The sequence below is a fragment of the Eucalyptus grandis genome, chromosome 7 (assembly GCF_016545825.1).
Source record: "Eucalyptus grandis isolate ANBG69807.140 chromosome 7, ASM1654582v1, whole genome shotgun sequence".
In the NCBI taxonomy this organism is placed as follows: domain Eukaryota; kingdom Viridiplantae; phylum Streptophyta; class Magnoliopsida; order Myrtales; family Myrtaceae; genus Eucalyptus; species Eucalyptus grandis.
The window spans coordinates 10040623-10053141 of record NC_052618.1 but is presented as its reverse complement, the minus strand read 5'-3'; the positions used below and the strand labels follow the sequence as shown (position 1 = coordinate 10053141).

The 12519-nt window shown below is 37.2% G+C and overlaps 2 protein-coding genes across 2 annotated transcripts; both read right to left on the bottom strand.

Annotated features, from left to right (window-relative positions):
• Window positions 1-1855: 1855 nt before the first annotated feature.
• Window positions 1856-5729, bottom strand: LOC104452692 (ALA-interacting subunit 3). The gene is made up of 9 exons (XM_039317418.1): window positions 5636-5729; window positions 3637-3649; window positions 3472-3529; window positions 3291-3365; window positions 3079-3195; window positions 2910-2980; window positions 2516-2816; window positions 2116-2405; window positions 1856-1980 (listed from the first exon to the last, which is right to left on the bottom strand). Exons 1-9 carry the CDS (start codon window positions 5727-5729, stop codon window positions 1926-1928), a joined length of 1074 nt encoding a protein of 357 aa, XP_039173352.1. The 3' UTR covers window positions 1856-1925.
• Window positions 5730-9295: 3566 nt separating this feature from the next.
• LOC104455005 (dnaJ homolog subfamily B member 1) lies at window positions 9296-10601 on the bottom strand. Its single transcript, XM_039317417.1, has 3 exons — window positions 10452-10601; window positions 9902-10083; window positions 9296-9743 (listed from the first exon to the last, which is right to left on the bottom strand). Exons 1-3 carry the CDS (start codon window positions 10599-10601, stop codon window positions 9296-9298), a joined length of 780 nt encoding a protein of 259 aa, XP_039173351.1.
• Between the last annotated feature and the right edge of the window lie 1918 nt (window positions 10602-12519).

The window sequence follows — 12519 nt, the reverse complement described above, 5'->3', positions numbered from 1 at the left end:
AGAAAAGATAGCATCAATATATCAACCATATAGTCACAGGCTACACGAGTAACGGAGACTGTATCACGTGCATTTGCAAAATTTTGCAGAATTCATCCATGGTGAGCGAGAAACCTAAAGTGCGGAATCAAGGTGAGGCACAATGTCCGTACACTTCAACTAAGACACAAAAAAGTCAAACTCTAAACCCAAGCATAACTATTGTGACAGAAAGTTTGGTATGTCACTCCATCTTCCTCATCCATGAAAGTGAATTTCCCTCAAGTTAGCAGAACCGAGTTAACAAATTAGGGCACGCATGACAACGTTTCTATTCCGGAAAATTATTTCTTTTCAGAAATAGTTTTTTTCTATTTTTACTTCGGGAACAATTTCTTAGTAAAATAAATTATTTGATAATTATACAAAATTTCTATTTTGGAATAGAAAAATAATAGAAATGTGTTTGGTAAAAATTTATAAATATTTGTTTTATTTTACTCACGGATCGCCGACCGTTGCCTACCACCGCACGATGGCCGCTATGACGGCCGCACGACCGCCGCACAATCACTAACCGTCGCTGCCAATTGCCACTGCAAGATTGCCGCCCACAACCCACCGGCCGCAAGAAGGGGCAGTGGCTGTTAGCTAAGGGCGGCAGTCCGACGGCGATCAACGGTCATGCGGCGGCACAAGGTGGCGTGTGGCGGTTGGTGATAGCATGCTGTCGGGGATATTAGAATCATATGGTAAGTAAATCTGTTGCTGCCAAAAACAGAGGAAGTATAATGCGAAAGCATGTCGATGGAGTTGCTACTAGTGCTGTCAAGAACAGAGGAAGAAAAGCTACTGAAGAATCTGGTGTTGCCGAGAATAGAGGAAGGAAAATGAGAATGTCTGAATCTGAAGAAGTCAACAACGAAGATTGTAGCACATGTAGCATGTTTACATTGCGAAATCAATATTCGGTTTTAAGTGTGTAAAGCTGAAACATTCTGTTTTGCTTTCTGTTAGTTAGTTTTTCCAGTCAGTTGATAATTTCAGCTGATATATAAATTGATCTGAAGAGAGCAAACAAGTAATCGAGCTCTCAGATGTAAAAATACTTCTCATTGAATAAAAGTTCATCATCTTTGTTTCTCTTCTCTCTCTGTTCATAAATTTCTTCATGGTATCAGAGCCATACCTAAGAGCACAAATCATCTCTGTTTACTGTGCAAAGATGCTGAAACTGCAGGTTGAAGCCGCATTCAAGTTTTATTGATCACTTTCCTCCGCTGCTAATGGTGGTATTCTCCTTTGATTGTGGACCTGTGAATCATCTGTTTCTCTGAACAGATCCGTGAGTTGTTCTTCTTCATCAAGATCTAGTCATCATCAGTGATATATTCACGACTCCATACTGTAAAACTAGCAGGTGATTGTGTCTGTAATTGAGCATCATCTAGGGTCTGAAAGTGTGAAATGGCAACAAGAATACAGAAATACCAATTTCCAATTCATGTTAACATCTCCAACTTTGTTACCATCAAACTAGCCGAAGATAATTTTCTTTTTTGGCAAGCACAATTTCACAGGTTCTTGCGAAGCCAAGAGCTGTTTGGTTTCATCGGTGGAGAAACTCCATCACCTGCTAAGTCATTGCTTACTTGTGTGTGTACTGCAATTTCGTCACAGCTGGTAAATTTACCTGCCTGTTTGGTGGGTCACGCGTGAAAACATGCATTTTATACCTACTTTCACGAGTGCATATCATGGATAGAAACTCATACTAGAAGCACATATGAATTCATCCCGAGCTTTAGAAAGCTACAAAAGATGAAGTCTCCTTTACAATGACTCGACTGAATAGTAGAGTATTAAATGTCAGAAAACCAAAGTACCATACATGACAAGAATCCTTCAAGACATGGGATTCCAGAATTGAAACTTGGGCATTACTTCTAGCGTCCAGCTGGATTCCTATTCCAAGATAAGTAAGATGGATCTCCAAGAGGCCTGCCCAAATCATGAAACAAAAAGAAAGAAGACAACAGGATAAATGATATCAAAATCAAACGGTCAAATTTCCCAAAGCTAATCTTTCTCAAACACCTATTGCAACAGTCATGTTTTGAACCGATTGAGACTCACCTTGGCACGAGCACGTAGACAAGGATGAAGGCTATTGCCAAGAACAAGCAAATCCCTCCAACAGCCAAATATGCCACCCCTAGGAAGTCATTCTTCCCACCTATCCAACTGGCGGTCGATAGCACCAAGTGCTTCTTGCCCCCAAAATCGTAGGTATTGTAATTATTCTGTATTGTGACAGTGATCGTCTTATTTACTTCGAGGTCAACCTCTATCTTTCCATACAGTTTTCTGAAAGTCGGCAACGCTGCCGTGCGCATCCACACGATCAGGTCCTCCTGTTCACTTAACTGTTGAAAGCATAATGCAATCAGTTAATAGTAAAAAGAGAGAGAAAGAGAGAGAGAGAGTGACTTTTCGAACCAATGAATGGATCAGATGGAAGCGATGCAACTCTTACAGGAATGCTTGAATCAAGTGTTGCACCGCCGATTAGACCTCCGCTTTGGAAATTCTTCGGGTAGACATCAGATCCGAACTTATGCTTTCGGTCGCTATCCCATGCTATGTTGTTCTTGTTGACATCCAGCACCGTATCGTTCACTGAAAACTTGTAAGTGTCGTTGAACAAGCTCCAGGCAATGAGGCCACAAGGAACGATTGGACCTTTGTCTCCCGCGAAAGCTTCAGGCTCACAAGTGTTTGTTTTCCGCTCACCGTCCTTGCTTCGCAATTGTTCATCGCTCCTACTTTTGACATACCTAGAGAAGACGTCATGCAGAAAAATTTTGATCAATGTTTGTGCGTATAATCATAGGAAAGATGGAATATAAACTGGACATGAATATGAGTACCGGCGATGATTCTGATAGAAGTTAGACAGCTGATAGTAGACGTAGATGGGACTTTTCATTTGCTTGGGGACCTGCAACAATGGAGCGATTGATTCTTTTAGAACACACATAAAGATGGAGAAAGCATCAACCAAAGAAAACTTCCCCAGTAAGCAGAAAATGAACTCACGACTAGACTCCTCGTGCAAGTCTTATTAGTTTTATCGTCCTGAATGTAGCTGAGAGTTTTGTTCTTGAAACTTTGAGGAATGCAATCTTCATCGTATCGATCCACAATTTCTACAACCTACATCCAGAGGAATATCAAGTGTTTGACAATACAAAAAAAAGAAAATCAACTCTAGAACAAAATATCATGAAATGAGAAAATTGAAACATTACTCTTTTAGAGGCTAACAAAGAGGCAAGGCCAATTGGGATGAAGACCACACCGACGAGTATAAAAGCTGTAATAACCTGAAAATGATGAAGTGTTTTTAAGAAGCCACAGACGATTTTGCCACAACAATATATTGTGATTTCACAATTTAAAGGAACCAATATTGCTAATTGAAGATTGTACCCAACCGGGAGTCAAAATTGGTTTGCAAGCAGGAAGTTCCTGTTGGGTGAACTGGAATCTGGAAAAACGAAAACAAGGACAAATGCATCAAAGCTAATAATACAAACCCCCAACAAGTATAAACCCTTTGCAAATGTTGTATCAAGCTAAATCAATAGTTCTTACCCAAGTTGTTTGGCTATCAATTACACACAACGACAGACAATGGAATATGGCTGAAAAAACTTCTAATTGTCAGAAAACTAAAAAGTACTTGCCCCTATCAACATTCACTTGATTCGGATGCCTGAAAACATCTCAAATGCTTCATCACCAAAAAAATTATCATAAGAGAAAAAGGAAACCAATTCCTTAGATAAGATTGATCCGAGCACATAGACAATCGCAAGATGACGATTCCAAGTACAACATCACTTAGTTTTGAGTGGAGGAGCACCGCGAAAATGTCTTACTATATTTGATAGCAATGCATTTCTGCATATTAGATACATTGTTGAGATCAAAAGCACTTCACCATCTTTTTCTTGTAGGCTGAATTAGCACTTCGGATGCATTTGATTCAGCATTTTGAAAATCTATTGGGAAAATGCAAAGTAGTTTAACCTAAAGGACTTTAGGCAAATGCAAAGGACATTTGCTAAACTATGTTTTGAGAAGTAACTTTGGGAGAAATGTTGTTTAGTAGAAAACACATTTGAAAAGCTCTTTGGGTAATTAATATTAGTTTTTTTTTTAATTTCATTTGTTTAAAATCGAAAAAAATAATGTATGTAGCTTTTTAAATATAAATTTTGACAATAATGCTAAAAAAATCAAATACATATATATAATTTTTTTATAAAGAAAAGACAGAATCCTTCGTCGAAATTTTTAATTTTTATTGTTTAAATTTGAAAAAATAATGTATGCAACTTTATAAATATAAATTTGAAAGTAATGCTAAAAAATCAAATACATATATATATATAATTTTTTTTTAAAAAAAAAAGACCAAACCCTTCATTGGAATTTTTAATTTTTATTTGTTTAAAATTAAAAAAATAATGTATGCAACTTTTTAAATATAAATTTTTACAATAATGCTAAAAAAAATAAATATATATATATATATATATTTTAAAAAAAAAAAGACCAAATCCTTCGTCGAAACTTTTAAATTTATATTTGTTTAAAATTGAAAAAATAATGTGTGTAACTTTTTAAATATAAATTTGAGAATAATGCTAAAAAATCAAATGCATATATATAATTTAAAAAAAAAAAAAGACCAAACCCTTCATTGGGATTTTTTTAATTTTTATTTGTTTAAAATTGAAATAAAAATACTGTTTGCAACTTTTTAAATATAAATTTTGACAAAATGCTAAAAAAATTAAAAATGCTAAAAAATCAAATATATAAATATTTTTTAAAGACCAAAATATTTTTAATTTTTTTAGCATTCATATAAATTTGATTTTTAGCATTATTTTGGCATTAAAAAAAAAAATAATGAGGGCAAAATAAGAAATTTGAAGAATGAGTGATGATAGTTTGAAAAAAAAAGTTTCAGCATTTAGCAAAATGAAACTCAAAGCTAATCCTTTTAGTATTGGGCTTTCGGTCTACTTTCTTGAAAATGGTTGTCAAAATGGTTCCACGGTCCAAAGATTTTCCCAAGGAGCTTTGGAGACTGAAAGCCCTTTGAAAATACTGAACCAAACGCACCATTCAAACATCTATACATACTCGCCCCTCCCAAAACCTCTAATGAAACAAGACAAAGGAACGTCAACCTACCGGCCAATTTATCCAAGAACGCATTCCTTCAAAAGCTGAAGCAGATGTTCGCGTTTGGATGAAAGTTGAAACTATTCAAGAAGATATAAACCCTCGTTCTCAAACTTTCCGTGCAATCATCTCCCACGTATATATGATCATTGGGCCAAGGACACGAAGGTCATACTTTTTTTGGTTATATATGAACAACCCAACTCAGGACATACGATCGTCGGCAATCAAGAACGATCACCTTTAACAATGAGGATCGTCTCAGGGGTTCGTACCCAGCGACAAAGAAAGTCAAGGACCGAGAGAGTTTTCCCATCACGAGAGATCAAGAAAAGCCAAGATGAAACGAGGGATACACGACCAAAACCTTGAGAAGGAGAAAAGGAGCACGTACATTTAGGTCTCTTGGACATCTTCTGGGCAGACGGGAACGGATCCTGCGCTGCATCGTTCCCTCCTGCCGAGCTCGTCTCTCCTCTTGCCGCCATCTTTCTTGGGTTCTTGGGTTCTTGGGTTCTTCGCCCCCTCCCTCCCTCCCTCCCTTCCTGCCAGCCAACTTCTACTTCCGCGTGCTCTCTCTCTCTCTCTCTCTCTCTCTCTCTCTCTCTCTCTTGTATGGCGGAGCGGAAAAGATCGCCACGAACGAAATTAATGCAAGAGCTTTGGCATTTCCCAAGTTTTGAATTTTGTCGTGTATATATAGACTTATAGTCCCTTAATATCATCGAACCGGACGTGTTTGACCAAACCTACCATGCTAACTGCTAAAGAGAGAGGTGACTTTCTTAAGAACTCATTACCCTTTTGTAATTAGCTCGTTGAGTTGTGGTTTTTGATAACCCAAATATGTTCTCAACTTTCGATCTTTCGCCGTCGACGGGCTTCTGGCGAACCGATGGCGGGGAAGGCGCGCGAGAGGGTTTCCTAGATCCCGCACCCATTGCCACTCGGGGATCATCACCACATGGGCGGTTTGCCCGGAATCGGCCTATTCCCACAAAAGGTATTGACTATGAGATTGGAAATTCATACATCGATGGCTAAAATTAGAATTTTTGTGACTAGATTGGGAAATTATTTTAAAATTTAGGGACCACTGATGAAATTTGATCCTCTCAAATGGTTAGGAATTGGAGATTGTTGGGATCCGATGCATTAGTTGGCTGGACATTCACTATTGCAATAGCTGATGTGTTCAATTCACTAATTTTACTTAATATGGATATACACGGATTTATTATTTCCATTGAGTTAGCATTAGTATGAGGTGAAGATACATTTGGCAAAAATAAGAATGATACAGTATTCCTATCAATTACATCATGGAAGAGGAATTCCCATATTTAAATATATTTCCCTTCTCTCCCATAAAAACCATCATCAAAATTTCTTTTATCTATTAAGCAGTGAATGTTAAACATTTAATGCCATAATCTTTAAAGCGTCATGAATAATTTTCTCCTATTTCTAAGGAGAGAGTTTCCGTTTCTTCTCTCCCTCGTTTATTTTGCAAAAACTAAATGATTTGAAAAGTATTTTCCTAAAAATGAAAAATATTTCTAGCATCCATGAAAATGTTTAGACAATAGTTGTCGATAATTAAGATATTTCTGATTGACTAATTATTTCAAATTATTTAAGCGATAACTTTTAAGTTCTTATCAATTTTTTTTTCCCTTTCTATGCCATTTTCCAAAAAAGCATTTATAGCATGGAGGTTTTAATTGAGCTCGTGCGAGGAGGAGCCAAGTTTACACATATATAGATATGGAAATTAAACTAGCTGATGTTATTAATGAGGAGAGTGAAGTTTTCATAACAAAAATAAATAAGAAAATAATAGATTTTAGATGTCATTATTCATTGACCTTGTTAATGAGGAAGAATCAAGTATGATTGCATTTGGTCAACTAGATAAGAGTGTGGATAGAATATGTTTTATCCTATCTCGTTTTTGGTAGCCGGCTAGAATAGAATAAGGTCATATATAGAAGGGATATAGCCTAGATAAAATAAAAGATAAAAAATAAAAAAAAATTCCGAGGGAAGTGGTGGGATAGACCAAATAAGATTTCTTCTATCAATCTATTATTAAAAAAACCCTACGCTCTCCTTTTCCTTTTCCTTCTCTCACAGACACAACTCCTCTCACAAAAAAAAAAAACACATCTTTTTCTCAGTAGCTCTAATCCAACGAATTCAAGCACCATCTCCGGCGAGGAGCCACGGCAATTCTGCTCTCTCGCAAAGATTTCATCTCTCTCTGTGCATTGATATTCGCACGCTTTACAAGGTTTGCGATTTCCTTCCTTGATTAATTTTTTAATCAACAATAAAAAAATAAAACCCCTCCAATATAATAATTAGTGGTCACACACAAGCCGGCATGAAAGTAATTTAAAATGTGAACATAATTATCATTTTATAAAATAAATATCCCCAATTAGATTACAAATGCAAGTCATCATCTTCATACCGCAATAATTTAAATTTGACTCCAAAAATAACTCAAATCACGCGTTTTCCTTTCCCCATCGCACGTCCTTTTCACAATATTTTGCACACACGTCACTAATGCGTTCCATATCTGCTAGCTAGTAGTATATGTTAAGTATATACTCTTGTGTTGTGGTGGAGAGGTTGGTTCAAAACTCAAAAGGCCATGGCGTCACGGGCCGATGCTTGAGTGGAGTTGCTTGAGCTCCACCTTCCCCTTGATTTAGCGCTCGCTCGACATGTTTGGGATGGTTGAGAGAAATTATAGAGAGACGAGTACCCACCGGTGGGTAACGTAGTTAGTTTGGGCTTTACTACCTTATCATCTAGGGAACAAATATGAATCTCTGTATTGTTAACCTGTCTTAAGTGGGGAGTCATGGTGGTGGGGTCCTGTGTTATCTTCTCTCGAGATTTATGTCTAAATAGTGGCTTTGCAGCGAAGCCCAACGGTGTCACTGGGCACCGGTGGGTCGTGTAACCTCGAATAACGTAAGTGAAAGGGGGCTCCAGCAGTTTATCGGTATCAAAAAAAAAAAAAAAACTATAGAGAGATGAGTGACTTGATAGGAAATATTCTACTGCTCTTTCTGTGTTATGCTTGTGGCCGATATAAATAAATGAAAGGAGACCCGTATTTATATATGAGCCTCTCTCATTACAATAGTGGATCTCTCCTTAATTGCAATGTAAATTCAATCTCCTTGTTTACAAATTACCCCATTAATTATAGAACCCTCTAGAATAGAAATGTTTATTCCCCATAACATCCTCGAGAATTCGTCCTTAGCATGATGTTAAAAAGGCTACACTTATCGGAGTCAACCCTAAGCGTAAAAAGGGTAATGATAAACCGTTGGGGTTAAATGGTTAAAACGAAAAATCCCCCGGACCTAATTCCCGCGATGAGGCCACTGGGTGAAACATCCCAAACGCCTTACAGGAAAATGATGACAGCTGGTTTTAACCATTTAACCATTTAATTGCAATGTAAATTCAATCTCCTTGTTTACAAATTACCCCATTAATTATAGAACCCTCTAGAACAGAAATGTTTATTCCCCATAACATCCTCGAGAACTTTTCTGGAGCTATCATGAAATTCTAAATCCCCTGAAGTTTCAACACTCACTGATCGTTAAAATATGTCACTTCTTTGGAAGGTAGCATGGATATCAACGCGGATCAATGAGTCCTAACTCTTCCGTCGGGCCAATGTAATTAGAGTATTTCATGTCCCAACATTAATGGCCCTAACTAGTTACAAGCTCGTGTTACCAAGTTCAGCAATTTCACCTGTTTAATTCACTTCTTATGAATAGAAAGACCTAATAATCTCGATGCACATAATCACTAAATGTTCATCTTTTAAATTCACCGTGATTGGAACAAGTTACTTGTATAAAATATTGGTTATCTAGTGTTTAACCTAACCATATACATTTCTGGCAAAAATAAATGACACGAATATATTAAGCAAGTGCATCACCAATTCCCATTTGATTGTATATCAACCTGCCATGAAATTGGAAAAAGAAGCAACCCTAGATTTTAAGGATCATGTATAACAGCAACCCTCGAGAATGCCACTGATTTCAGACCTTTGTTCATCATCCAATTCATCCGGGAACTCGACGTAGAACTTGAGCCGGAGATCGCCCCGCTTGCCGTCCTCCTTCGGGTTCGGCATGCCCTGGCCCGGGATGGCCTTCTCGTACCCCGGGAATATGACCTCGTCGAACAGGACCTTCATCTCCTCGCCCCCTAATAGCGGGACGGAGAGCGTGCACCCGGCCAGGGCTTGCACCAGCGGGATCTCGACCGCGATCTCCAGGTTGTCGCCCCGCCGCTTGAACAGCCGGTGCCTCTTCTCTTCGACGGAGAAGACGATGTCGGCCGGCAGATACCCCGGCTTCTGGTCGCCTTTGCCTTCGAACGATATCTTCGTCCCTTTCTTCCATCCCGGTTTCACGTTGATCTTCAACGTCTCCTCTTCTTGGATGATCCTGTGCGATGGAAAAAATCAGCATTTGCTAAACTTCAATGCTGTAGATATATGCATCATAATCATGTCTGAACCATTCTATTCCTCAAGCAAAATTCCGATATCGGTTTCGATAATTATATTACAATTCCATGTTGATTAGAGAGGATAGATAATTACCCCGTGTCACTGATCACATCTCGTTTGATTTTCACTTTCTTGACAGATCCATGACACAGCTCTTCCAACGTGCACTCCAGCTTCTTCTCGATCGGGGCGGGCTTCCGCCGGGCAGCCGTATGCGAGAACAAGATTGGGGTGCTCCCTTTCCGGCTCATGTTCCTCGACAAGGTGGCCGGAGCCTCGGTCTCGGATCCCACCTTTCTGCTCGTGCTCCGCAAGAAAGTACTGAAATCTGACGAGGACGAGGACGGGTTGATCCGGCTGCTCGTCCTCGACAACGACGGGTTTGGCGTGTGGCTCCTCCGACTCGTGCTCTTCGACAGGAACGAGCGGCGAAAGAAGAAGCTGTCGTCGACGCTGCGGTTGTGATGCGACGAGCCGTCCGATGTCGTCGCATCGTCGCTGCTTGTGACTCTTTCGTCGCTCCTTTTCCCATCGAAACTCTGAGACAAACGCGAAAACATCAATCACCGAAGAAAATCTTGCTCTAACAATGTACAATGTCGGCACATGATGGACCCAGTTTCGTTACCTTGTCGGATTCGGCCTCGGTCTTGTTCGACGGGCTCTTGTCGGTGTGCCATTTCAGGTGGAGGAACTTGTAGGCCTTGGAGATGTCGAAAAGGCCCGTCGAGCTCTTGTGATTGACTCCGAGCAGAGTCGAGAGATCGGTCGTCGGTGAACGAGGATCCCCCATGGGAGTAGAGATGAGGAAGATGATGATGATGATGATGTTGATGAACATGCAGAGAGAGAGAGAGAGAGAGAGAGAGAGATTGCTGCAAAAACCCTAGAAAGAACTGTGGAAAAAAGATAAAAATGGACGGTTAAGTTCCTTCTATAAAGACAGTGATTTAGAGCCGAACGTTTTATCCATCTTTTTAGGTTACTTAAAATAGACTTGTATCTGTATACACCCAAAAATAAACAAATAAATATATATCGTCAACAAAATCAAAATTTGCTCTCTATATTATTCTATAAATACATTGGTAGATTGTTCTTTATATATATACCATATTATTGGCACACATGATGGATCAATTTCATATGAGATTATATATATATATATATATATATATATATATATATTATATATATAATTATTTTCTTATTCTAGTAGATAAATTTTATTATATATTACTACTGAATTTATCTAGTATCCATAACTATGTTAATAATCTAAAAAAAAAGTAAAAATATTGTCTCATTCTAATAAGGTCAATTTTACAACTTATTATCATTTCGTCTAAACTTTTACTTTTTCTTACAAAAATCTTAAAATTTAAGATTCGTTTCCTTGAATTTGGATGCATTTAAAGACAGACGAGGGACGATTTTCAGCAAGTTTTATGCAACGAAAAGATCGGCTACTGGATTTTCATAGCCTCTAATTGATATGTAATAATTTATTTTATTCATCTTGTGGAGATAGGCCTAAGCAGAAAAACTATATAATTTTCTTTCGCCCCTTTTTCACTTGCGTTGTTTTGTCAAAAGTTAATAATTTGTAATATACTTTTTTGAAAATATTACTTGTATTGCTTATAAAAATGAATAAACGAAAAATAATTTCATCGTCTATCAAAATTATTTAGACATGAATTATTACCAATAGTAAAAATATTTTTCATTGACTAGATATTTTAAATGGTAAAAAGAATTGTTTTTAGAAAATACTTTTCAAAGAATCTATTTTCCGTGAAACATATAGAGCAGATGCAATTTTAATAAATCCTCAGGGAACAACTTTATGTCGATGATAGTTCCCTAGCATGCATATTCTGAGGCAAATGAAATACAATGCCTTCGCTCCATAGCAGTGATTTCACCAAAGACAAATTTGATTTTTTTTCTTTTTTATATTATATCATAATTGTTACTACCTCTTTTGGACAACGGTCAAAACCCGTTGTAAGATGGTGTGCCCTAAGATATATATATGATAGGTTTCAGATTCTAAAAATTTGGGAATTTATTTTAACAGACATATTAATAGGTGGAACTTGAAACCTATAATTTGGAATAAGTTTTTGTATTTTTCTTGATGCATATATTTTTGTGATCTTACGCTATTCTGTGCATCATTCGATCATAAGTAAATGATTTATAACCACTAGTCTAAACTTTCATTTTATGACCTATTTTGTTTATATTTCATATTTTTTGTGTGTTTAAATATGGACTATAGTTAATGGATTTGTAGCAATAACTGATGATAATTAAAAGCGATGTCCACTAAAAAAATTTAATTAATAATATAGGTGAAAGTTAGGTGGATCTTGAAATGTGAAACTTGTGACATGATAAGTATTTAGGTTCTAGAAAATGAGGAAGATTGTTTAAATATATAAGTTTCAAGTGGAATTCGAAATTGCTCTCACCTATTCCTTGCACCATGGGAATGCCAACTTTTCCTATGATAATAGTATACACAATTCTTATTTTGGAGGTTATGTTGAATGCTAGTGTTGGCTTAATCTTTTTATCCTTCGATAAGTGCACATGCTCATTAAAACTCTTTCTTTAAGAAATTACCAAAAATGCCTTAAATTTATTACGTTTGTGTCAATTTAGTTTTAAACCTTTTAATTTTATAAATATAATCATAAAAT

Excerpts from the sequence above, each read along its gene's own strand:
- LOC104452692 (XM_039317418.1), bottom strand. The coding sequence starts at position 5,729 with ATGGCGGCAAGAGGAGAGACGAGCTCGGCAGGAGGGAACGATGCAGCG. Across the intron at positions 3,196-3,290 it reads CTTTGTTAGCCTCTAAAAGA|GTTGTAGAAATTGTGGATCG; the intron begins GTAATGTTTCAA and ends CTCTGGATGTAG. Across the intron at positions 2,817-2,909 it reads TTCTATCAGAATCATCGCCG|GTATGTCAAAAGTAGGAGCG; the intron begins GTACTCATATTC and ends CGTCTTCTCTAG.
- LOC104455005 (XM_039317417.1), bottom strand. The coding sequence starts at position 10,601 with ATGGGGGATCCTCGTTCACCGACGACCGATCTCTCGACTCTGCTCGGA. Across the intron at positions 10,084-10,451 it reads GCCCGTCGAACAAGACCGAG|GCTCCGGCCACCTTGTCGAG; the intron begins GCCGAATCCGAC and ends TCCGAGACCGAG. Across the intron at positions 9,744-9,901 it reads GATGTGATCAGTGACACGGG|GATCATCCAAGAAGAGGAGA; the intron begins GTAATTATCTAT and ends TCCATCGCACAG.